Raw genomic sequence first — 27,408 nt, forward strand, 5'->3', positions numbered from 1 at the left:
GGCCACAAAAGACCGTGTCAGGCAGAAGGAAGAATCAGTTTTTCAACCTATTCTTTTCTGGCTCAAAAGAGGAAACAAAAGTGTAGCCAGAAGAATGCCCAAATCCCATCTCAATAATCTTTTGACAGGCCCCTGCTGCTATGGACAGGTGTCCTGACGAGACAGATCCAAACATCTTTGCTTTGAACTTACCTTTGTGCATTGCTTCCAGGGCCTTTTTTTTCTTTTCTGATACAAGTTTGTTTTTTCTGCCAAAGACACAGAGGAAAGGAAGGAATCTTGTATAAAAACATTCAACTCTTTTATAAAAGGGAGATAGTGTGTATTTTGAAGTCCATGAGTAACAGTGATGATGACTCTAGAGGAAGTTTTGAATGACCCTGCTTCAGTAATAGTAGAATAGTAGTAGAATATTTTTACAGTCTGAGACAAAAAAAACTGTAAACATCAGGAAACAGATACTTTATAAATAGCTACAGGGCAGCACAAATATGTAAAAATAAACATGCTCCTTTTATCCTTATTTGTGCTTCAGTCCTAGTAGAAGTCCAGACTTTAAAGACATTTTTAAGGGCTTCTACTCTGAACTTCTAAGCTGGCTTGGCTTTTTGTCTTTCAGATGTTTGTCTATTGATTCAGCTAGTTTCTTGAAGCACCAGTATGTGAACATCTGAATCCCAGCAGGCTCATATATATCAATGCTTAGAGTTATTAACTTCCCTAAGCAGTACAGCCGTTTGTAACCCACTGCCATATGGCTCACTTCTCATCTTCTGTGCACATTTTCATACATATAAACACATATGATACTCAATTTATTTAAAATATATTCTCAGGTTTCTCTGAATGTTTTTCTCAGTAGGCAGCAATCATATATCCTGTTTCCTCTCAAGTATTTTAGCAGGAAAAATTCAAAACAGCTTCAAAAGCAATGCAGCTTCCTTGATCTGGCTTTTCTCCATTAAAACAGAGAAGGAGGAGACAGCTGGACCAGAAACTACATGAAAGCAACAGCATTTAGCCACGGTTCGAGATATGTTCTTGTCTGCCAGGAGGCCTTTAGGAGCAGACCTGCCCATTGCCTATCATGCATCGCTTAAACTCATCTTCTAACATCTCCTCAATCCCACCCTTGTTATAATGTAGTCTGTCACCCTCTGTTCATGGAAACACGTTTAGACTTTATCTGTGTATATATATGGGGAAATTCTCCAGTAAGAAGTGCCACAACCCCCTCCAGGCTGATCAGGCTTGCAGACACACACCTGGTTCCTGAAGCCCAGGAGGACTCAGTTCTGCCATGAACCGCACAAGGCAGAGGACCATGGCCAGTGCTCAATGCACAAGGGACAGGAGGCTGAGCAGGGTGGTTTTAACTCACATGTGGGAGTTTCCTCTGAACAGCAGAGACCCCAGGGGCTGAGCGAGACCTGGCAGATGAGAGGGAAAGCTGGAGCGGTGCCGATCACACCAGCTCCCCAGAGCTGCAGGCAGCAGAGAAGGTCCATGCGGGGCATGGCTGCCTGTCTGCTCACAGCAAGTGATCACACAGCTAAAACCAGCTGCTTAAGGGACTGGAGGGGTAGACAGATTGAGCTTTGGCCTGACCACTTTATCATGCAGTTTTTATTTCAAACCAAATCACACATATATCCTGCATTTCAGAGGCAAGTCCTGTGCACATGGGCACCGCTGGACATCATTGGTATTCAGAAGCTCAAAATAGATTATTGTTTTAATTTCACACAGAATCTCTGCAGAGCTGCAGGGCAGCATGGGCTGGATCGTTAAGGACTGTGACTTCAATAGCCACACGGTTACTGACCGCGATACCAGAAAGTTCAGGACTTGGGATCATTACTTGAGATAAGCCTGGCTTTAATTAAAAAAAGAGGACATGATTCACAGAGAAGTTACAAGTTGCTTCTTCCTAGGCTATAATCTTGCTTAGGAATAATGAGGGCTGCGAAGCTCAAGAAACATCCAAAAGCAGCAGGATTTAAGCAGCTGCACTCCCTTGCTTGTCAGGTTGCTATTAACGGGGTGCTTTTAAAGCATCATGAAGTACTCGCTAGTCCTCTCCGGCCATGTTGCCTTCGAACGCTGCCAGCACTCGGGAGGCAAATCTCCACTCTCTTAGTAGTACTCAAGAGTTACAAAGTCAACTAGTTTCTATGGGTTTCAAATAATCTAGTTCACATAATAAAGACTGAGTAACTAAATGAAAATGAAATACTAATGAGAAGTGCTAATTATCTCCAGTTCTGAATTAACATTCTCTTATGTTTACCTAAAGGTCTGTGAATAATTCCACTAGAAAAATCTGAGTTGTGGGAATTCATTAATTATCAACACTAACCAACTCAAAGGCGAAAACACATAAAACGATTTGTCACAGTATAAATTGTACTTGATATACAAATGTATTTCCAAGAGCCTGCTTTGTGCTCTCTCCTTGCAAAGTTTCTGCTATCATAGAAAATAGATTTGTGACATTATAGTGACAATAGCTGAATAAGAGCACTAAAATCTGTATAGACACATCAGATGTGTTCACATTGTGAAATGTTGTGCTAAGTGACCCACAGCTCCCTTTGTTTGGGCACCCGAGACCTTACGGTGTGTGATGGAGCTCAAGGACTGCAGCTGTGTACAGACACCGTGAACCTGGGACACATGGAGTCTCCTTCTCTGGAGACATTCAAAACACACCTGGACAGGATCCTGAGCAACCTGCTCCAGGTGAACCTGCCTTAGCAGGGGGGTTGGACTAGACGATCTCCAGAGGTCCCCTACAACCCAAACCATTCTGTGATTCTGTGACCCTATTAAAAATTGGCTGACTTCACTCTTTTTCTACTTCCTGATGGAACAGTGAGCAGTTCAAGCACCTTGCAGGGTAACTTTCCTCTGAAATGCAGAGTCAGTGACAGATAGACTGATGTCCCCATGGTATTAAGATACACCAGGTTCAGACTTGAAGGATATTTCATCTGTTTTTTTAAAACACAATACAAAGATTTCTAAGAACAGAGAAAAAGGTTATTGATGTACTTCCCAGAAAAAAATTATAAAAAGTGAAACAACAATAAAGCAGCCTGAGCTTTAGGGGATTTTTGCTTTCATGTGAAAAGGCAATTTTATTATAAATGTCACATTGGATCCAAGGAGGTTCAGAACTGCACTGCTAACAGCAGCCAATGCATTTTTCTTTAAACATCTTGTTAGCTGTTATACTGGTGAGTTTTTCAGACAGGAGCAAGCTCCATCAGGTAAGAAATGGCACGAAAGCAGTAATGCCACTCAAACCAGCACACAGGCAGCTTTGCCCATGACTTACCCTTGCCAAATGCACATAAAATGGGAACAGAGGAGGTCTCGGTCACACACATTATCTTTGCGATCAATCCAACTGCTTTGAATGGAGCATTGCATTTATTTCCAGATTTTGAAAGGTAACCTGCCTATATTTTGTCTCGCCTCATCAAGCTTATTCTGCACAAGTTCCCAAGCTTTTAGACATCTTGGAATCTGACATTTCAACTGAAAAAAAGTCTTCACAGCATCAGTTTGTATTTCTGTTTAGATGGTCATCTGCTCCTGATCGAATCAAGCGCCAGTGTTCCTGGTCTCTTTACAACTAGACGTATCCATCTTGTACCACATGCCCAGATTTCAGATATCCCATGCGCAGGACTAATTCAGTTATTCAGGAAATTCCAATAAATTGTTCGACCTTAAATTACCATAAGGTACTCTGTTTTCATTACAGGGGACAGATGGAAGGGGGAGAATGAAGAGCTTCAAAGAGCAAAATCATTAAAGGCCAATCAGCAGCAATTTCAGTGATAAAGTGACTGAATTAGTATTCAGTGGATCCTATTTCTTTTCCCACTAAACCTTACTTGTTTTGATAAAAATGAATGCTTATTACTCCTGCATCATTTCTTCCAACTTGGGGCATCTGCTCATACTTGGTCTCTGAGCTGTTTAAATTTGGGTATAATGCAATACTGAGATACCATGTACTTAATCCTCAGCAGAGGAAAAACTCCACAGGACTCATAACTGATGTTTTCAATAAAGCAGTTATCATGACATTACAGCACATTTATACCAGACATATAGGTGTTTGCATTTTCATGTGAGACAACATGTGCAGAAAAACTTTCCCAAAAACTGGTAGAAAAGGAAAACCAAAAAAATATTTCAAGGGGTCTTTGAATTAATAATCAAGATTTCTTCACAGTCAAGAACTTACTCCCAAGTGTAAATCCATGTTTTAGCATATAGTGGAATACTTCTACTTAAGGTCAGACTGCTGGCTTCACAGCACAGAGACTCATGAACAGCCAATGCATTTCTGGAAAAGCTTCCTGTTCACAAAGAATCTGCACTTTGCTGCCAGTAATGTTAAAAGATCCTCCACTCCAGAATCCACCGCATCTTCCCTCATACTTTAAAGCAGTACGAATACATACACGCGTGTGCAGATATAGGTGTAGCTGAAAATGCAAACCTATATACACATACAACTCTTGCACATCCAGGATGCAAGTAATGCTTTAGCAAAAACTAGTGGATAATGTATATTCATCATAGTGTAATAAAAGTTACTCTAAAATTATTATTTTTTAAAATTTTAGTTTCTTGCATTGTCCTTGATCATGCCCTGCAAGTACCAATTTAAATTGATTTAAAAAACACACTGGAATTGGTTATAAAAGGGTATTTTGCCTACAGCACTAGATCAGTAAAGGTTATGATGAATATTTTCCAGGTCTACACTGATTACTTATATTTATCATCAGATTTCAATTGATACTGAGATACCGCATCATGGTAAACACCTTTGTTACAAGAACATTTTTCAGAAGTAGCTTAAACCTTTTTTGAAGGAAAAAAAAGTCACACCAGAAGATACTTCTCCCAGCAAAATAGCACTAAACTTCAATTTTCAAAATGGTAATAGTCTTGACCAGAAGACTTGGTTGATATTTGGGTTTTATACCTCAAAGACTGAAGCTAAGTTATCTTTTGAGCTTGCTGATCTCTACCCACAGGACAAATGCAAATGACTTGCACGGGGAGGAGGGGAAACAAATCTCACCTGTTTTCCAGGAAGCTGTTGTGAATGGCACGCAGGGCTGGCTGCGCAAAATTCTAAACCAAACCGCAGAAGCAGCCCGCAAAAAAACCCCAACAATGCTCCTTGTCTAAGTGCAGTTGTTAGTATCTGAAGCAGCTTCTGCTTGGGTGTATGAGGACCACATTCCTCTTGGGACAAGGGGAATAGGTTCTTACTTCAATTATGTATATCTGCCCTACCCAGCTAGAAGATGAAATGACACATAAATCTAGGACCGCTGATTCCTTTATCAGAGAGGTGACCATGCACATTTTATTCTCCCACACAATGAGGAAAATCTTGAAATGAGAATCAGAAGTTGATGATCGCCACTGTCACTATAGCAATTTCATCCATAAGCAAGTGGTGATATGTAATTTTGACACATTAACAGTTTTACGCAAAAAAAACCCAAAAAAGCAACAAACCAAACCTTTCTAAAGTATTCTAAATGGCAGAATCAGACAGCAATAATTCAAGTAAAAATTGTTATTACATGCCAATGTGTGATTGACTGCAGGTTTCAAGTTCATCTAATTTACATAATGAGAACAGATAAAATAAACTGACAGAAGACAAGGCAATTCCAAAGTTATAGTGGTAATAATGTCCATTATTGAAACAAATCACAGCAAACTGAAATAAAATATAAGCTTCAACCTTATGTGTCACTCTCACAAGGTCTGCTGTTTCACTGATGAAGAACCATTTCCTGACACAGGACATACACACTGACAAAATTCTTACTCTTCTCCTTCCCTCTCCTGCAAAAAAGTGACCCTGGACTGAGGCTGGGGGAGGAAGATGTGCAGGTCTTTCTCCTTCTTCCATCCAGAGAGGTTTGTCCAGATCATCTGGGTCTTGTACACAACAGAGACACCGGATTAGGGGATGCGACGTGCACTTTAACACAGGAACACACCTCAATACGCACCCAGCCACTCCAGTAGCGTTCTCTGTAAATCTGCACGTTGGCACATACAAGGGTTTTCCCAAAAGTGAACAAAGTGCAACAGCCACAGCTTTGCAGTGCTGACACTCATCAGAACCTTGCCCTAACAGAAAACTACCTTACATAACAAGTCTTATTTTAAGGAATTTCTTTTTTCTATTTTTCCATTTTGTTCCAGTAGCATTGGAACAATACACATTTGAAATGAACAGAAATCCTTTGAAATAATTTTTACAACCCTTTATTAATAAATTTTAACCTTTTTTTCCGCTTAACCTAAACTTGTAGAATAATACATTATACATTCCAAACATGAAGCCAAGAAAAACACCGAAAAAGAATATTAGAAATAAATAATGCAAGTCTGTACTAGCCAAATATTTTCTCAGACATTCAGCTTGTGATTGGGACCGTTCGGGAAGTACTATGTCTTAAAATGTAAGATTTCAAGAAATAAAATCCTAGAAAAATTGAAGTATGGCTCTCAGAAAACCACCTCTTTTAAATATCCACATTCTATACTTTGTATAAGCCCACAATAATATGCTTAACAAATAAGCCTTAAAATTAAGTGAACACAGAAATGGAAATGCTGATAGTAAGTGCCTCTCTGTGGCTTGCAGCCATTTAATTACAGTAGCTTGCTGTGCAACAGCATGCAACATTCCTCAAGGCAACAAATCTTTTGAATAATACAATGCCTTTAACTCTCATAGAAAGCAAAATAAAAGAGACACTGTCTGACATATCCTTTCTGAGAACACCATGACTGCAAATAGATGAGTCACATGGAAAAAGGGATGAGTCTGTTTCCCCATGTTCAGTTTTTTCCAGGCACAAGGAACAACTCTCCTGGAACAGACACATATTTGGGCAGAATGTGAATTTTGGTCATTTGGTCATCATCATACAGTCTCTGAAGAGGTAACCATTTTGCTTGACTTTGTTTCCTCTGTTGCAGGAGACAGCAAAAGTATGGTTCCACATATCTAGCTCATAGCAAGGAGAATTTGACAAAGAACAGCTGGAATTCTCATCTATACCGAAGATTCCTGCAACAGACCTGAAGTGACAAAAGCCGGTGGGTTATGAATCCCTCACTCCCTCTTCACTCCTCCCTTCCCCAGACATCAAAATGTGTTCTTACCTCTGTGTTCCCAGTGATTAACTCACAGGTTACTAAGCAATATTCATATAATTCTCAAAGAACATGCTTTACATTGCAAAGTAATCTACTACATAAAATATTTTCTAAAGGACAACTGCATGAATTCTACCACCTTGTTTCACATTATTGACCAACAATGAAAATTTAGATGCAAAACAATAATGAAACAGTAATATGTTCACTGAGCCTTTTTAAAAAGTATTTTCAAGGCAGTTTTAAAAAAAACAAAACAGAATGAGAAGGGAAGGTTTGCAAATCAAGTCTGTTTTAACTTACCCAAGTAAGAGTGAGGAAAAACTTTTCAATATTGGATAGAGAGTGCTGTACTGCTGTAAGGAGGAAGAAAATCAGGATCCTTGAAATCCTACTGACTTCGGAGGGTTTTTTTGCAAGCCACATGTGCTTGTCTCCCTCTTAAATTCTCAGTATATTATTTAATAATTTCACCAATACAAGTCTGGAGAATTTACAGGAGAGACAAAACAATCACAACTAAGATACTATAAGTCCATTAAAAATGAACACTTATTTTCTCCACAATAAAGAGTTTTACAGAGCTCAGAATCAATAGTGGAAGAGATGCAAACTATTAGGCCACTGGCTGTACTTGTGTCTCAGTAATCTGTGTCTGGCAAGTACTTTGGTATAACTTGCCTGCCAGTTCACAGTATATTGGTTAGGCATGCTTTGCTATGGACTTGTAAGCAAACTGAAAAAAAAAACCAACCCAGGGTGGAACTGTCACAACTGATGCTTTTTTGGTTTAACTCTATTGACAATGTCAATTCAAAATAAGAAACAAAGATCTTCAGATATAACTCAAGCCAGTTTGGTAAACAGAAGCATCCTCATGCCCTGTGTGCTCCTCCATTGCATATAACACATTTGGACTTGCCCATCACGACAGAGTGATTAACTAGTTACACAGTATTTACCGTGACACCTGAGGCAGAAGCAGCATTTCTGCATTTCCCATCTCCGGGTACAATACAGGTGCTTTTTCTGTTAGCAATTCCCTAATCGTAAATTACTCACTTGAGATGAAGTACAATGTCAAGTGAAAATGACACAACTGAGAGTGTAACTAGACCCTGACTCATATCATTCAATATGTAATCACCAGCTATACATTCACCCTTTACTTTTTTCCAAGAAAAAGCTACTAAAAGCTATTCTAGCGTCTCTTTAAACATGAACAGATTTCACTGCAAGCATAAGTCTCAATAACCTAAAATCTGCATATACAATGACATTATTCCACTTGAATTAATCACCTGTATATGAAACATAACACTCCATTCATTCCATCCACATTTCACTCAATACTACTGACTACTGAAACATTAAATCATTTTTTTGGCCAATGGTACTTCAGTTTGGGATTTTTTTTCTTTATAATACACATCACTTGGCATGTCATATGCTTGTAACTCAAGGTTTTGTTTTCTTTATCTGACTACTTCCTTCATAGGTAAACAGTGGCATTTAAAACGAGAAGTCAGTTCTCAAAACTCAGAAGTACAGCAAACACAATCATCTGGGAAAAAAAAAAAGGCATAAATCTATTCACCTATGCAATAGCAGCCTCTGATGATTGCTTTGAGAAAGCTGTTAGCGCAGAAAACAGTTTCCCATAGCTCTGAAAAAGCTTAATTCAGTGACAGCAAAACTGAAAAACTGTCTTGCTGTCTCACAAATTATAATGAAATGTTGAATCCCCTGTAAAATATCTCCTTTTTAAAGTTCAGCAAATTGTACTGAACTTCTCAGACCATTAACCCAGCCAGTTCTTTAGCAAATTGTTAACACAAACTACAGCAGAATATATTAAATAATTAATTTCCAGAGTTCACCTTTATTAAAAACAAGGTTTTTGTTGTGAGAACAAATAATCTCTCCCTTGTAGCTTGAAAGCCTAAGATAGGATCACTGGCTTCCAGGGTCGCTACAAGCTGCTTAGCAACCTGTCCTACTTGTCTTCCTTCCTTCCTGTTGTAGAGAACTGTGGACAGAGGAGTCGGCTGGCGATAGATGAAAACTCGTCGCAGGCATTCACAAAGAGCAGCATAGGAGTAATCTGGAGCACAAGCCATGAACTTCTTGTCTTGCTTTGATGCTTGCACATAACCTGCATAGCCCAAAAATAAGTAGAAGGGAGAAGTAACACACTGGTTTCACCAGCACTCTAAATAAGAAACGATCAAGCTTAGTTTAAAAAATAATAAGCAATTAGTAAAAAGAAAATAAAGAGATACATGTTGTTATAAAAAACCAGTAGTTTCTGGAGGTATGCATTAACCAATTTAATAACAATACACAATTCTCCCGCACATCTTCCTAACTGGCGTTTTTGATGTGCACGTATGTAATAGCTTGATACTGTTCCCACATGTAGCCTCTCTCTGCCTCACAAGTTCTTCCATCTTCTCAGCAGGATCGGAAGGCACAGATACACATCTTGGCCCAATACTAGTAGTAAGCTGAATAAAGCTCTTCTCTTCCCTCACCCCCCAGTATGTAGTTATATTTACAATTTAAGACTTCTGAGTCTACCTGATCTTGAACAGACACTTACAACTTGTCTTCTGTTTGGAACTGACTGAAACCCCTCCCACGAATTACGATTCAACACACTGTAATCTTTGCCAATATTCACTGAGAAAGATTTTCTTTTTCCTCTTCTATTACATAATTCAATTAGTAAACAGACTTATTTCCAACTGACTTCCTTTCACACTTTTGCAAAGAGACTTGAGACACAATCTTTGCACAGTGACTTACTGTTTTTCTGGAAGGTTATGTGCTTCACTCCCACTGCACGATGCACGGCAATGGTTATCACTGAAAGACAGCAGCTCTGAGAACAGTGAGCAGGCTCAAGTTTACTAGTTTGGGCTGTCCCTCGTACTATCACAGGATAGAGGTCAGAGTACTTGTATGGGGGCTGGCTCGCGTGGTTAGCTTTCCCCACAGCAGACCATAAAGTGCTGTGTTTTGAATTTGTGACTAGAACAGTGTTGATACCACATGATTTTTCGGCTGTTGCTGAGCAGTGCTTGAGCATTGTCATGGCTTTCTATTTTTCCAGCTCTGTCCACCCCCCCACAGGTAGGTTGGGGATGCACAATTAGTTGGGAGGGGACACAACCAGGACAAGTGATCCCAACTGACGGAAGAGCTTGGCCCGTGAGCTTTCCTGCTTCTGCTCTTGCTGCTCTCTGCCCAGGCCCACTGTGGGCAGGGAGGGGAATGGGAAGGGACCCAGCAGCTGTGTCGTGCTGGCTGTGCACCAGGGCAACAGCATCACCACACTTCAACAGCCCATTTTCACGCCCTGGGTGTTGTTTTGTTTTATTTTCATGTTAAACTTAAGACTTCCAAATTTACAAATGCTTGCCACTGTCCTCAAAACATCCAGCTTGACAGTTTTCACCACAAAACAATTAGTAAATATATGGCTAGACAATCAATTGACATAATTGCTGTAGTGGGAAATACTATATTAGGACAGCCAGAAAAACTTTCCAAGTGTAAGTTCACTAATTAATTCATATAATTTAAACACGGACATTAACAATGAAAGCAGGATTTAACTATAGGCTTGCAGCCAGAGGACTTGTATTTAAGCAGGATTTCCCAGAATATTTTTTTTTAAACAAATCTAAAAAAAAATATCACTGTCCTCTATTTTTCTGATTTATAGATACAAGTCAGTTAGCAGGAGGGGATTTATAGAGCAAGACTAATGAATAGTCAGTGAAAGATCCAGGCTTCTTCAGTAAACTATGGTAAGAATGGGCAAGATCACACAACTGCTCTTCAACCAGTGGCCAATCGCCAGCTGTTAGTGGCCAAAGGTGTATTCAAGACCAAGCGATTTCTTTCAACAGAAAGTTGTTAGGACAGATACACAGAAAAAAACAACTTGGTGCCTTCAGTTTCCCTTTGGCTCCTTCCTTGGATTTCAGTCATCTTTGTATAGCCTGTTAAAAACTAACTCCAAATATTCAAGCAGAGGAAGAAGGAAATAGAGCTACTACTGGTGCTTTGGTCAATATAATGAATACTGTAGGTTTCGGAAAACTAGTCTTTTATTCTAGAAAATACTAATTTTTACTACTAGCTCTCGCAAAGTGCTTCTAAATTTGATTGTAGATAAAACAAGCCGATGACTTATATCATATCTGGCTCATAAAAGGTGAACTAGATTAGTAGAGAAGTGTAAACTTCAATCTAATACTGTAAAATGACAGTACAATAAGGAGAAAAAAGTAGTGGAACAATTATTTTTATCACCTTAGGTACAAAAAGCTCAAAGGTATAACTTCCTTCCTCTTATTTTCAAAACAAACACATTTTTTAAAACAGGACTACAAAGTCAGCATAGAAACTTGAAAGAAATAGTAATTTGAAAAAAACAAACATCTTAATGTTTATCATCTGTTTTTTTTTCCCAGAAAAATGAAATTTGAAATGAGTAAACAAAGAAATGTTAAAATTAATCTCTTTTGTTAGAGGATTTGATAAGATGGCTACAGCCTGATTTGATATTAAGTTAAAATAACAAGCTATTAATAACCATTCCTATTATAAAATAAATTGCAAAAACTCAGCACAAAACCAATTATGTGTTACAATAAGCTATGTGAGCTCTGTTAAGCAGCTAATACCTTCCCTTTCATTTTGGACCCAGACTGAGACTGGTGCGGTCAAACAAATGTATTTGGAGGGGGGAGGGAATAAATTGTCACACTCATTGCATTACTGAAGGAATCAGTCTAGAGAACACTTAGAGAACACAAAGACTACAGTTGTCACAGCAGAAGTAAATTCTGGACCAGATTAATTTTTATGAAAAATGATTGATCTGTTTCTTACTTGACAGATACAACACTGGGCTATGTGGACCATCCGATTTGATGTGATATGGCAATTATGGCAATTCTTACTCTTGCATCCATATTTTTCAAAGCACTTTTTGCTTCTGAACTGTAAGATTCTGTTTCTGACAGGGTAAAAAAGTTCTTAGTCCTGATTGCAAGAATACAGCAATAACTAATGTTCTTCACAATCACACTTTCTAGTTAGCTGGCAGCCTGTAATTTCTGAACGGTCAGGGACTTCTCCAGCCAGAGCTGGCACAGTTACACTCTTGATTCATTTTTCCTGTCACAACATGGGTCTTTTTATTTGTGGTGGTTTTGGTGTTTTGTTTGGGTTTTTGTTTGTTTGTTTGTTGTTTTGTTGTTGTTTTTGATCCACCCCCCAAAACCACAAACAAACAAAACAATACAATTCACGAAAACTTGCCATGTCCACAAAGTTTTGCAGCAGAGGGTTCCATATCTTAAATGCACATATGTGAAGTTCTTCTTTCAGCTTCTTTTGAACCTACTATGTACCAGCATCATTTGATGCTCCTAGCTATTATAACAGAAGAACCAGTGAAGGACCATTTACAATTCTTCAGATTTGTCAGCTGGGACAACAAGATAGAAGAAGTCTAAAGTTGTGGAGTCTCCTTCTCTGGAGACATTCAAAGCCCGCCTGGACGTGTTCCTGTGTGACCTCACCTACGCATTCCTGCTCCAGCAGGGGGATTGGACTGGATGATCTTTTGAGGTCCCTTCCAATCCCAAACATACTGTGATACTGTAAAGGTCACTTATTAAAACATCTTACTGTAAGCATATATACACCTGGACATGTCACCAAGGAACTGCAGCTACTCCCCTGATGATTTCTGTGTGGCTGTTAAGGTGTTGATTGTCCCTTTAACTTGAGTTCACTTATCCAATGAACTCTCCTTTTTACTGTGCTTCCATCCTGTATGGTCTGAAGAGGTTTCTTTTCCTCGCAAGGAATAAATATTTTATTTCTTATGCTCTAATATTTCTAAAGTTAAACTAGCATGCCGCTATCAACAGAATTATAGTACCTTTCGATTCAAATTTACTTAAGTGAAATATCAACAGAAGCCATACTACGAGTATTCAGGTAGAAAAGTCTGAGATACAGGAGTGTGACATGGAAGTTAACTTCCTACCTAAAGCATTGAAAGTTGCAATGTGTTCCCACATGTTCTCTGGTTGGTCAGAGTGGGGCTGCCAGAGAAGAGCATCAACATCATGCCTCAGGCAGAAGCACGGCATTTCTCTGGGATCCACAACAACTGAGAAAAGATACTGGTTGCTTCCAAGATTAATCTGAAAACAAAACAAAGAAATACAAAATATTGATTCAAAGCATAAATAGCAGAGTCTGTCACACATACTGCCAAAATGAGATCATCAACAGTTTTGTGTTTGTTAGTTGACAAAATGTTTGAACACATTACACAGTATCCCACTGATCAACAGCTCAATACACTATAGGTAGGTAACACATTTCAAGAAGATGCAATTTCCTTGGCATAGTATTTAAGGAAACATTATGTCCACTACTCAAGCAAATGGCAATGTGTTTTGTGTAAAAATGGTTTTCAAGGATAGAAGATCCTAACCTACAATTTCTGATATTAAGAAAACGTTCTCTCTAAGTAATCATGTCTGGTTTTCTGCAGTGCCAACAGGGAAGGAAATACTGTCCCCTCTTCAGTAAAAAGTGGTAAGCACTGCAACAAGGATTAGTCAGAATACTAAAATTATGAAATGTCAACAATTTTTTATTTACTCACATTAAAATAATTACTCAGCTTCAGATTAGCACACTCTTCCTCAAATATGTCTAGATCACAAAAATATTCAATAATCACTTCTACTCACCAGGCATGACCAATTACATAAGAAAGACAAGACAGGCATATCCTGCTACCTGAATAAACAATACTAAGCATAAACAATAAAACAACACATATTTTGAGTCGTCTATGTAAAGCATTCTATTGGAAGTTAATAGCAATATTTTTAATGTAGCACTATGACTTGCAAATGCTTAAAGAGGAAAGAACAATCTGTTTCCTTAAGGTTTATCAAGAAAGAATGCTCAGGAATTCCTTTGTACTCAGAGCCAGTCTACATTATTTATGTTACTAGATGAACAAATACATTTCAACTGTTCTTTATTTCCAGAAGCTATGTCTGCAACTGCAAAAGGCAGGATTACACCCCAATATATGGTATGATATATTACTCCTCAATGAGCAATTTCAGATGCTGACATTCGTTGACTAATTGTTCTCAAGCAGTTGTCAAGCGCTCTTTTTATTGCATGTATTGTGGCAAAGTCTATGAACTGAAAGCCTTCTATGCTATCATCGTAAAAATGTCACAGAATGGGGTTTCTGTGTTGAAGACCTTAATTTAGTCTTAACATAAGATCCAGTGGACATACACAACAGCTACTGAGAACCAGAAATTTGTCTCCTTGCAGTTATACAGTCTATGGCAGAACTAATAAAATTATTTCAGCTGATTAAGTTCAAGTCTAATGGAACAACTTGAAAACAGCCTTCTATTACTACACAATTCAACAGGCATACAATTTCTTCAGTTGTATTAAAACAACAAAAGAGATGAAATAATCCCCAGCCTCCATGAGGGTCAGATGCAATCATGAAATGAGTGTTACTAATTTTTTTAAGCAAGAGGCAAAGAAATGCTAATAAAGAACTCCACTAATAAGGTGCCTTAAGGAGAACAAAGCAGAACACATGAGGCAGATAATGCACTGTGCAATGTTTTGAGGAAAACAGAAAGTATGAAGTCCTAGTCTCTCAGACTTCTTAACATAGAATCATTGAATCATTTTCAGTTGGAAGAGACCCTCAACATCGAGTCCAAACATAAGGTACCTCTGGCACTAAACCATGTCCCATAAAGAGACTACACAGAAGTGGCCTCAAACTGAGCCCTTGGGGCACACCACTCGTGACCAGCTGCCAACTGGATTTGGCTCCGTTCACCACAACATCCAGCCAGTTCCTTACCCAGCAAAGAGTACACCAATGTTTATAATAAGCTTAGTAGAGACATCTTGAAAAAAACAAAACCAAACCCCAAAAAAACCCCAAGACAACTTGATCTGTGACACTTTCACTTGATTATTTTGTTTCCTGCTTTAGCCAATGAACCAGATCAAGCCCTAGCTTACTGTTAGTCAAGGCTGCTTAGAAACTAGATCAAGCTTTCTATTGAGGCATTTTCTTTACAATGTGTTATTTTCAGTGTCATTGACGAACAAGTATTATACAGAGATCTATGCTCCAGCTCCTTAGTAAAAAGAATCAACTTTCTACCAGGCTATCTGAAAAGTTACTGAGAAAAATGCAAGCTAAGGAATCTCGAAAAATTTGATGTTCCTGAAGAAGACCCCTTTCTTATCACTATTGTGACATAACTGCTTTTTCAAATGGCTCACTTGTGAAAGTATATATATCTTTTAAATCAGAATAAAAGGAGCATTGTTTTTACATTAAAAGGACATTGAAGAACACATATTGGTTGATAATGTCTGTTGTTACTGTGATTTTAAATTATGAAATAAATGTATCCCGTTTCAAGAACTGCACAGATTTTTGTTCTGATAATAGTAGTCAACTTGCATATCATTAAAATGTTTTTAAAACTTCTGTATAATAATCTGCAGCACTTACTACATGCGTGACTTTCAAGGTAATACCATCAAATCTGCACAAGCTTGCACTATCTTCAAGAAAAGCATCACATTCTTCTAATTCTTGAGCATTACAAGGTGGTTTTTCCTTTTCAGGGTTTGGATTCTGAAATAAAAAGACAATGGACTACACTGAAACTCCAAGCTACTGAATACATTAATATATATATATATATATATATATGTACATATATATATAAACCCCTTTTCATAACCAAAACAGTTCAACTGAACAGGAAGAATCATTTGTATGTCCTTACATATTTAAAGATCGAGCTAGTATGTATTTATTCAAAATGAACAGAACCATTTCTATTGTGAAGGACAGCATGAGTAGATGGTACAACAAAATTCATTTCAGTTTAAGGAAAGGTACATACTAAAACATGGACATTAGATTCCCTCTGTAAGGGGCAAAAGTACAAAATTCTGAAAACCTCTGCAGGCTTAGTAAATGGATATAATTGTATGCTTCTTTCAGGTTGCCATCAGAAATGCTATTAAAAAAGGATTAGTTCATTCTGTATCTATCTCTAAATATATGCCTTCTTTTAGTTTTGCTAATAATTATTTAATAAACCTGTCATGCATATTTTTCAATGCACTCAAAACAAAGAAAAAAGGAAATTATTTTTTCACAACCCAGAATTCAAAGAAAGAAAAAAACATTTTTCCTAGTAATTTGAGAGCAAGATATAACACTATATAACACTGCTGCATAGAGAAACAGCTTACTTCTGCTAATGACATCTTCCTTGGATAATTTAAAAAACAAACAAGCTATGTTAAATGTTTTCTTTGTGATACACTTAAATAACTAATTCAATAAAAACAGAAAGGGACCTTTATTTAACCAAAGGCAAAAATACATACTTCCTCATTAAGTACAAATTAATGTTGCTTCTTGCACAAAAATGATACCACCTTGACAACTACTATGATGAAAGCTGAGGCTAAACAGAATGTGTGAGGAAAGACTAGACAGGGCACTAACTCAATTCATCTGAAAGGAAGGAGTTCTTGCGTTTCCATGCTCTTTTCTTCATCCATTTCAGCTGATTAAAAACTTTTATTTTGGTTCAGTCCACAAAGTGAAGGATATCAGCACCTTTTTTTTTTTTTCCCCCAAATTGCTATGACAATTTAAGTTCTAAGAAAACAAACATGGAGAGGTAACAAGGAAACATCCTTATATGACAGGATCCAGGAAAACTAAGTGTCATATACTGCAGGCTAACATACAAGAATTAACACAGGGTATCTGTCTCTTTAGAGGCCAGTCTAGGGGTCTATCTCTCCTCTACCAAGCATTCTTAATGGCCTCCAGTTTACTATTTCATTGGGTGGCTTTAAAAAAACAAAAAGTTGCAGGTAAAGATCATTACCATAAGCAATTAAGATGACCAAAAAGAAAAGAGGGGAGATATAGATTAGATATAAGGAAGAAATTCTTCACCGTGAGGGTGGTGAGGCACTGGCAGAGGCTGCCCAGAGAAGCCGTGGATGCCCCATCCCTGCAGGTGTTCAAGGCCCGGTTGAACAGGGCTTTGAACAACCTGGTCTAGTAGACGGTGTCCCTGCTCATGGCAAGGGGATTGGAACTAGATGATCTTTAAGGTCCCTTCCAAGCCAAACTATTCTATGATTCTATGAAAAAGAATCCATGCCTTTATTATACATATGTAGTTAAAGCTGCAGCATAACAAAACTTTTATTTAAATTAATAGTTACCTAAGGAAAGATGTTTTTTTTTACATGATCATTACTGCACACAAGCTGAAAAGTTGTGACAAAAAATAATCATCACTTTGAGGTCAGTATGAGTTAAAAAAGAAAATCAATTCAAAGTTCACAATAAATATATGCTCAAAAGATGTACTACAATATCTTGTAGGAAGGAAATCAAGTTAAGCACTAAACAGAATTTATTTTAAAAACACTTTTCAGTCCTATTAAAAAAAGTAATAATCCAAAACTAATATATCACGATCCATAGGGAGCCACACTTTATAAATTTTAGATGAGATGTCATTTTCTAATTAAAGCAAAAGGGGAAGTTATCAAGCAAACAGCAGTTAAAAAATTACATTTTAAGTAGACTCCCTGTATAACAATAATGCCAGAAAGTTTCAGTCATGCTTATGCTTTCCTAAGTTTTCCTTTTAGAAATATCATTTACACTCGGTCCATAAGTCAAGTACAGTATCCCTAAGAAGACAGTATAAAAACGTCGCTATCCTGCTGATAAACAAGAAACAAACATCCTTCAAAATTACTGAAATCAACTCCTTTAAAACAAACTGCAACATTGTAAGTGCTGGGAAAAAAAAATATTTACAATGTCAAATCAGACTTCTGTTTTGGTGCACAGATGCCAACACATAAACTAAATCCAGTCCCCCATGAAGATGATTTTACTGTTCAAAGCATATTCACAATTCTACTGCCACCAGTTTGCTAACAGTTTCAGTTCAAAATGCATGTACAATTAGGATTCTGAATAGTAAATGAAGCGATGAGCTGTGTCAATGAAGTGCAAATTAGGATATCAAGAAGAGACAAAATGCAAACCCACAAGAATTTTAAATGTTTTACTTTCGACTCCATACCATTACTTCAGATGTAAGATGCATCAGGCTTTCAGCTATTTCAGAACGTTGGGCAGGGTCCATAATGAATTCCCCTCTTGTATCACCAACTATTAGCTCTGGCCACCAGGGTCCCTCATTTTTCTTAACTAGAGTGATTTCCAAACTAAAATGCAAACAGAGGAGAAAGAGTAGTACATGAAAACACTGCATCTGTTTTTCAGATTAGTCAAAATGCTCTAAATGTAGATTTGAGCACTTCTCCTCTCCAAACTGAATTAATAATGAATATCACATAACAGAAACCACTAGCATTCAGTTTATAAAATAAGCTATTCTAACGAAAAATACTCTAAAGAAAAACAAACCAAGAACATGAGACTTCTAAAAGTCTAAGAACAAAGAGAATGTATTCATGTAAGCATCCTCAGAGTTTTCAATGTAAATGCAATTTTCCCTGAAGCAGTCTTAAGATATTTCAAATACCATAGATCATCTGTAAAAAAAATCTATTTAAAGAGTGACAGCATTTTACTATAGAGGCTACAATAGCTACCATATTTATGGATGGCTAGCACTAGTTAGAATACTTTAGTGAAGAAATATTTGGATGCCTAGATTCACAGATATTACAAAGAGAATATCTGAAGAACCTGGACAACTCTATCTTGTAGTAGGACTACATATATCAATACCTGGTAGCTGTGGACTTACGCACAAGTACCTCCTTGAACATTTAAGAGACTAATAAGAGACTTATAAATAATGAAACATACCCTTAGGTTAAATAACCAATGTTCTGAGTTACAGACTGTAAAATGTATGAACTTTTCGAGGTTCAGAAGTACGACCACAGAGCTCTTAAAGCAGAAAACGTTTAGTCCATGGCATGGCGTGGCTTAACCCAAGCTAGCAATACAACCATGACAGCTGCTCACTCACCCTCTCCCACTACGCCCCAATAGGGAGGAAAATCAAAAGGGAAGGAAGAAACTTGGATTGAGATAAACACAGTTTAATAAAATAACAAAATACTAATACACTACTAGTAAATATATATATTTAAAAATAGAAATAAAAGATAAAATAAAACATACTCAATGCAACTCCTCATGAACTCCTGGGACTGGCTGCTTGGTGCAGATGGAAGCAGCGCCTGGTCCCAATAGCCGATCCCAGAGAGAAAAAAGAGAAAAAAGGCAAAAAGGCCCAGAGGCCTCTGCAAAATGGCAAAAGGTTGAACTGAACATCTCGAACCAAACTCCCCCGGCTCAAGACAGAAAGCACTCGAGAGCAAGCAAGAGTGGGGACACCTATGAGAGAGCACAGAAGCTCCTGACTCTCCTTAAATATGGAGCATGACGCCAATGGGATGCAATACTGTTATTGATCAGTCTGGATGTCAGTCAAGCTCTGCCCCCTCCATGCCCCCCCTTCTTCAATATCTCACACCTTTGGGCAGGACGCTCAGAATTTTCTTGGCTCTCAGACCAGAGCAATTAAAGACATTAACTCTGTGCTGGGGTGTTATCTTCTTGTTCTCAAACTAAGTCCAAATAATGACTGTGCTAGCTATGAAACAAAAATAGGTTTCTAACTGCATGAAGAAAACTAACTCATTTACAGTAAAACCAGCACAGTCCATTCCAGACTTTCAAACCCTCCTTCCTCAAGGAGAAAAACAGAAACCCACCAGTGCAAGGGAGAAAAGAAGCTATAAAGACTCCAAGGTACTTCTAGAAGTAATATGGTATTAGGGTACAAAGAAGAAAAAGACCATGAAAGCATGATTGACAATTTGTTTTTTTGTAATGCACATACTGCCTTTAATTCATCACAACTTAAGCCTTACTTTGAACCATTTAGATGGTGCTTCAGTTCTAGCTGTTCTGACCAGGTACCACAAGGAGAAGTGCAACTGCCAAAGCCAAGCAGACTTTCAATGCCTTTTTTAAGTGGAAGGAACAAGAGGAGTATGTTCAACAGTATTTGAACATTTGACATCTCCCTCAGTTCATGTCCTACAAGGTAGGATAAAACAGTGCATTTCAGTGTTCACTGCACCTGTTAACTCCAGCAAAGAAAGTGGCTTATAACACAAGCTTTTAGCTTGAAGTCTCAAATTGAAAACTTGGAAGAGTACATTTCCAAAAATATAGGGATCAATTTCCAAAAATAAAGGGACTTCAGACTCCCTTTATATGTGCAGAAACACATGAGGAAGTCAATCTGAATACTTATGTCACCTTCCAGATATGAACCATTTTTATTTATGCAAATGTTGCAGACAATTTTCACCCACAAAAAGCCCTAAAGGAATGGTTGAACACGTCACTGAGATCAGCTTAGGGCTCTGAAGGGCTCTCTGGAGGCTCTACTAACAATATAGAGTTTAAGTAGAAAGTAAAATTAGATGACCAGAATTAGGTTGCAATTCTCTACCAGAGAACTAAAATTATATAACTAACAGATATGGAAAAAAAAAGTAAATTTGATGATGGTTTAGGGAGCTCTGAATTATTTTTGTTTTCCTCTCCATGCTTTGCTGTTTTGTTTTGGGTTTGTTTTTTTTTTTCAGAAAGAAAGAGATAACTAAACTTTACTTCTTAAATAAAACCATGAACATGTCTATTTGTTCTTTACAGCATGTTCACGCTGATTCATTTTATATCACTTACATAATGTACAATGGATTAGGAAAATATAATAAGGAATTTGTAAGTCAAAGCTGAAGAATTTCTTTTACATTATTATAAAAAAGGCTTCTGTTTGTGGAAAGCAGAAGTAGAAATTATTAATATAAACGGGGTAAAAGTCAGGCTAACCAGTCGTAAAAGACAGTGGAAAAAACTGTTGAACCAATAAAGTTTACTTTGCTTACAAAGGTATTTTTAACATTTGGTAGCTGGTTTTTTTTATGGCTATTTGGAAAAAAGAAAGTTTTTCTTTAGTATTTCAAAATATCACTGAATTTACTTAATTTATCACTGAAGTTTCATAACTATATGATACACTGTCTTTATGAAAATAATTTAACAGTTTACCTATTCACTGTAATCAACTAGAAGTGAATGGACAAAATTATTCTCAAAGAGAATTAAAAAAACAGGTAGTGATAAAGATATGCATGGGTTAATCTCATATCACAAAATATTGTTTTAGAAAGGCAACCGACAACATTAGAACAGGACATTAACTCTGGTGCCAATAAAAACAGCCAAAGCATGTGAAAATAATGTGAGGAGGTTAACATTATGAGCATCAATGTAGTCTAATATTGCAAAGAACTCTGCTTCACAGCTCAATAGTAGAAATTCTTAATTTCCTGGTCTGATACAGGTATAAATGTCAGAACAAGAGAGTTACACATAATGACTTTTTTTCTGAAACAGGAAAATTTCTTTTGGAAAAGCCGCTATATGTTATTGTAGAAAATAGGTGGTAATATGGCTTATGAGCAAGTAACCATAATAGGAGGGGATTACTTTCACGATTAGCTAAAGAACAAGTATTGTGAGACAGCATTGCAATAGCCAGTGTATTATTTTCAGCAGAGGAGACAAATTCTTTTAAGGACTTATGCAGGGTGTAGCATTAAATGAGTCCAGTCTCAGATGGGTCAGAAGTCAGAGATGCAGTATACACTTTAAAATCAATTCCTACCAATGGGAAAACTAAAAATCATATACCACACCTTTTGTTGTCTTTAATTATCCAGGTGCAGCTTTCATGGTCCACAGAGGAAGACAGTTTTCCTTCCATCAAAGGAGGCTGGTCTTTCAGAGTAACACGTATGTTATCAGGGGAAAAGTGTACTTTTATGTCATCCTTAGTGATGTCTTGAGGAATGTCAACTGTTATTGTCACATCATCTTCAGTCTGCTGCCAATAATAGAGAGGGTCTACAACTGGAAACATGCAGAAAAAGACAAACTAGATTACAAATTCTGTCCTGGTTTCCACAGCACGCAATGCTGGGAGGTACGCAATAGAACTTCCTGAAAGAGTAGAAATTAACTTTCACTCTGAACAATTTACATAAAATATATTTTGATTTAAGAATCACTTTTTAGCAATCAAGTTTATCTCTGTCCCCCATCTGGAGGGCAATTTATATTCATGTGTATACTCAAATCCATTGACAGAGTTATAAAACTGGCATTAACTATTACTCTAAGTTTATTGTAGCATACAAAATTGAGAAACAGAACAAACTTAAATACACTGAAATATTAACAATTAATAATTTGGTTGAAGAAACATCAGGTGCAGTGGTACTGACAAGCTACTACATGTTCAGAAGCATATGACATTTAGAGATGTGAACTTTTTTTCCTCCCTACTCTGCCTGAAGCTACACTGACTACTAACAGAAATTATTGGAGAAGACCAAGTAGTGTTCGTCTGCCTCAGTTGATGGAGACGAAATAAAACTGCCTGCCCAGAGGTAATGCTTGCCTTTTGCTCCCGCGTCTAGAATCTGCCTGATGTCTATCTTGATTAATTAAACTGCTATACAAGAAGTGGCCTTTTAACAGAAATGTTTATACAAAAGGCAGGCTATGACAGCATAACTGGATAGTGCACTGTTGGTCACAGAAAACACAAATACAGCTGCATTCATTTTCTAAAGAGCAATCTTGTATACATTACCTTCCTTTTTAGAGGAAAAGTAAAGTATGGACAGGCCCTTTGGAAGCTCTCAAGTAGTCACAACACAAGAGTTAGTTAATCTAAGCTTCATGTCAGCAGCTGTGACTCTGAAGGACTGTGACACTGCTGTCCTTTACCCTGAGGTTCCTTATTTGCAGTGGATCAGTCACAGGTGCCACAAATACACTTCCCATAGATTATGAATATCTGACACATGATGGCCTTCAAAATTCTAAACTTTGACACAGGTTGTGTCTGATAGTAACAGTCTTAGTTTATAAGGTAACTGAATGACACCAAGTAAGTAGCTTAGACTTCTCTGCCTGGTCTTCAAGACAGCCTTCTTATAAGCTGTCAAAAGCATGCAGAGGAGACTATGAAGGAACAAATTAAAAACCAAAACACTGATGTGCAACATAACCACCACAATATTTATCTATTTTGTAAAATCCTATAAAAATGAGAACTCTATTGCTAGCACATTTTGTTTCATTATCTGATCTCTATTATGCCTGCAATTTTACATAACCAAAACTACAGCCTACATTAGGTTTAAAGAGGTATTAGACTTCCCTCTGAACTAGGAGTTCAGGAGTCAGTACTTTCTCTACCATTAGATTTTTGCACTATGAGAAGTTTTCTAAAGGTATTGCTGCAAACAGTACTCTACACAGCACAGATTTCTTGGCTTTGGCAATACCACGTGTGCAGATACAAGTATGAAATCAGCTATCCTAAGAGCTATATAGCACCCTTTACTGTTTCTTTAATCGCACCTGGCACACAACTCAAGAAGCTTTTAAAATCCTTAAAACCTTGAACTAGCTAATTCAGGCAATAACTGCATAGACATTGCATTATGGTGCTCAGTGTACTGAAGAACTCCTTTGCCTCAACATTTATACATACACACTACTCTTAATACAATTACAGGTACAACATCACAGTTGTCACAATGTATAACATTAATACATTCAAGAAAATTCAACTTTTTGTATTGTTTCCCAGATTTTCACACCATCGACACAGATTGTATTAGAATCATTCAGTTAGGACTGGTTCATTAACCCATGCATCATATTCAGAAGCAAAAACCAAATTTGAAACAATAAAATATAACTACATAAACATAACAGACCTCAGTGGTATTTAAGATAAAACAATTTTATTAATAGGATTTTACATAGCTAATTTTGTTTTGTTCTCAAAGTAAAAAAAAAAGAATGTGTGCCTTTTGTTGAAGTTCATTTTTTTTTCTGAATTACTTTTCCACTGGAGAAAAGATACTCTTTGACAGGACTCTCATTCTTTCAAAAAAGTTTGGGTTTTTTGTTGTATTTTTTTGTTTGGTTGGTTTTGGTTTTTGTGGGGTTTTTTTGGTGTTTTTTTTTTTTTGGGGGGGCGGAGTTGTTTGGTTTGGTTTTAGTGTTTGTTTGTTTTTCAAATTTAGAAAGGCAGGACTAAATGACATAACAGAGAGCTTTCTGATGAGCTACTATCTGGGGGAGTCAATGGGGGCCACATCACCCACTCTCATCTATGAAGACTGGCTTCTTAATTTGAGTACTTCAGCCAGATGTCTAAATTTAGGTGCTACCTCAGCAATTCAACTACTAGCAAATACTTAGTGTAGTTCTGTTCGCAAAATATCATTTTCCTTAGGACAAAAAAATCCTTTAAGTGTCTCCTATACAAAAAAGCTTCCCATATACATTTATGCACAATACAGCTTTCCAGGGTGAAAATAAAAGGACAATCTGCCCTAAAAAAAAAAAAAAAAGGCTGAAAGACATATCAAGAAAAACATTTACTGCTAGAATTTCCAAAGGGATGTTGAACTGAGAAGCTATTTTCTAAGCCAAAAGAGAGAGTAGCCTATCATAATCTGACAGATAAGTCTTACCTTTCTTTTCGTTTGTGGCTTTTGCATCATCATTTTCTTCTAATTTGTCATCTTCATCTTTCACAAACTTGAATGGTTTGTAGGAAACAACCATTAGACCATCGCCACTCGGCTCTATTGCTGCATAATGGGGGACTGATTTTCCTTGTAAAACTCTCCTTTTAAAGATTTCATATCTATCATCACCTATACAATTAAAAAAAGAAAATCTTAGTGGTAATATTTTTCTAAAAGACAATTATACTGATTACACTTAAAACCACTAAGCAATCCTACCAGTTAAGCCATAGTACCACAGTTTAAAAAGAAACTTATCTTTTGTTTTCCCATGAGTTTGTTAAATATGTAGACCCTAAAATTAGCCTAACATTGCCCATTTATAAAAGTATAGGAAGAGGATCCTGGAAACTACCAGCCTGTCAGTCTCACTCTGTCTCTGGGAAGATCATGATTCTATGATTGCCCTTTTTTCTTATGATGGCTTTGCTGATCACAGCTGGCCCAGCAATTCACAAAACCCCTCACAGCCTCTATACAAACAAGTTTTCCAGATACTTTTTGAGCTGCTGTATAAATTTGAGATGCAATGAAATAGCTAGTGGTAACACTTTACTCATAATGGAAAATGCAGATCTTCTTCAACTTTTGTAAAGCACTGCCCTTTAAAGGGAGGCCCCAGAGATGAGCTACTGGTGTCAAGGACCATGCCACTGCCTGCTGTGCTCCCAAACACATGAGAACCGATGACTCAAAACACCAGTAAGGTGACAGATTTTAGTAAAACATCTTTTTTCTTTTTCCATTAGAATCTAACTGCCCATAGAGTCCTCAGTAATTGATCAACTTCTGAAAAATAACAGATTGTACAAATGGAGATTTTTAACAAAAAAAATAACAACTTGATAAAATTATACCAGGTGATACAATTATCCCCAGAAATTGGTTAGTTTTTAACATTTATGCTTTGTATCTTCATTAAAATAAATTACTGTACTTGTAACTACTTCACTTGAAAGAAGCTGGGAACTCATTAGCAGAGACATTAGACAAGACCAGATTATGATGGTAAAGATCATCTATACCACGTACTAACTCCAAAATGTGTTCCTGTTTGACCCCAATGTTAAGCTTAGAAACACTTAAGTCATAGGGGAATACAGATAAAAACAGATAAGCCAGCTATACTTTAGGACCTCCCAATGGGTTATCTTGTTTGCTAAGCAAGAAGAGTAGTAACCAGACTATAGTGCAATTGTAGTACTTAGTGGTGTTACTTAAAGCCCCCTCTTTTTTCCTAAAAAGTTTGGTCAGGGCAGAGGTGGGGTAATAATTAATTATAAATTAATTATTCATAATAATAATTAGAGATTCAGCCATTCCAATTAGAGACAGAGTAAGAGATCTATACAATCAGGAGACTCCAGGCAACAAGGCAACCTGCTTTAAAGATTAATAAATTACCTCGGCTTAGATACATGGCCACAAGGAACACGTCTTTGTTGTAGTGGGACATTCGGCACTCATTGAATGAGCTGTTATTTGACTGACCCAATGTACCTGTGCACCTAAACATCGCCAATGTGTTTGCACGTCTCTCTTACAGCATTTGCTCGCCTATTAGAAGGCTCTGCAACCTCACAACCTGTTATTGTGTGAACAAACCCTTCCTAGAGTATTTTCAATCAATCAGCAACACTTTTACGTTTATTAAGTATGTCTTTATGATATTTCTGGTAAGCTTATATTTGTCTTGTAAAGAAGGTCAGAAGAACGCTAAGCATGTAACATTTTCTGAGTATAATAAAGCCGCATCGTGGTTCTTCATTTCAAGCTTTTACAATAAGGATTCCTAAAACATCAGTTAACTACAGAAAAGAGAAAACTTTGAACAGGCAGAGTTTCAAGAAAAGTTGAGCATAGCAATCGCCTACTAATGGAAGAGGAAGTAAAGTATACTAAGCTCTCAAAACAGCTTTCATCTTTGAGACTGGTTCAAACATAGATCTGATCCGCAACATGTTTATTTAAAATAGATAAAAACTTACTTGTCTGTTCATAATTAAAGTTTGCTTTGAATCTTGTTATTTACATTTCTGCTGACTGTAATCACAAAGAAATTTGTCTGTACCTCAGAAATGCTGGAGAAGTGACCAGACTTTTGAAAGATTTTTAAATCCACTTTTATGGAAAAAGTTTCATTCCATGAACATTTCTCTTAAGTTTTAAAACACATTGCAAAAATAATTTGTTGAGGGAAATTTACAGTATTATAAAATATAACAAAAGTTTGTGTTAGTGCTTTCCTTAAGCAATGGTCTTCAGCTCTAGACTGGCAGTATTGCTGATTTAATTTTTCTTACAAGATACAGCCAGTGATGTTCAGAGGTTTCTTTCTCTTCTAGA

The 27,408-nt window shown here is 37.1% G+C and overlaps 1 protein-coding gene across 3 annotated transcripts in view; it reads right to left on the reverse strand.

Moving 5' to 3' along the window:
• Positions 1 to 6,305: 6,305 nt before the first annotated feature.
• Positions 6,306 to 27,408, reverse strand: part of NUDCD1 (NudC domain containing 1) — a 39,848-nt gene continuing 18,745 nt past the window's right edge. For all 3 annotated transcript variants that reach the window (XM_065054264.1, XM_065054265.1, XM_065054266.1), the window contains 6 exons: positions 25,006 to 25,191; positions 22,144 to 22,357; positions 18,471 to 18,615; positions 15,842 to 15,967; positions 13,295 to 13,454; positions 6,306 to 9,376 (listed from right to left, as the gene is read on the reverse strand). In XM_065054264.1, coding sequence (XP_064910336.1) covers positions 9,084 to 9,376; positions 13,295 to 13,454; positions 15,842 to 15,967; positions 18,471 to 18,615; positions 22,144 to 22,357; positions 25,006 to 25,191 — 1,124 coding nt within the window. In that variant the 3' untranslated portion in view covers positions 6,306 to 9,083. The remainder of the gene's footprint in view (positions 9,377 to 13,294; positions 13,455 to 15,841; positions 15,968 to 18,470; positions 18,616 to 22,143; positions 22,358 to 25,005; positions 25,192 to 27,408) is intronic.

The sequence above is a fragment of the Columba livia genome, chromosome 2, assembly GCF_036013475.1.
Source record: "Columba livia isolate bColLiv1 breed racing homer chromosome 2, bColLiv1.pat.W.v2, whole genome shotgun sequence".
NCBI classification, from domain to species: domain Eukaryota; kingdom Metazoa; phylum Chordata; class Aves; order Columbiformes; family Columbidae; genus Columba; species Columba livia.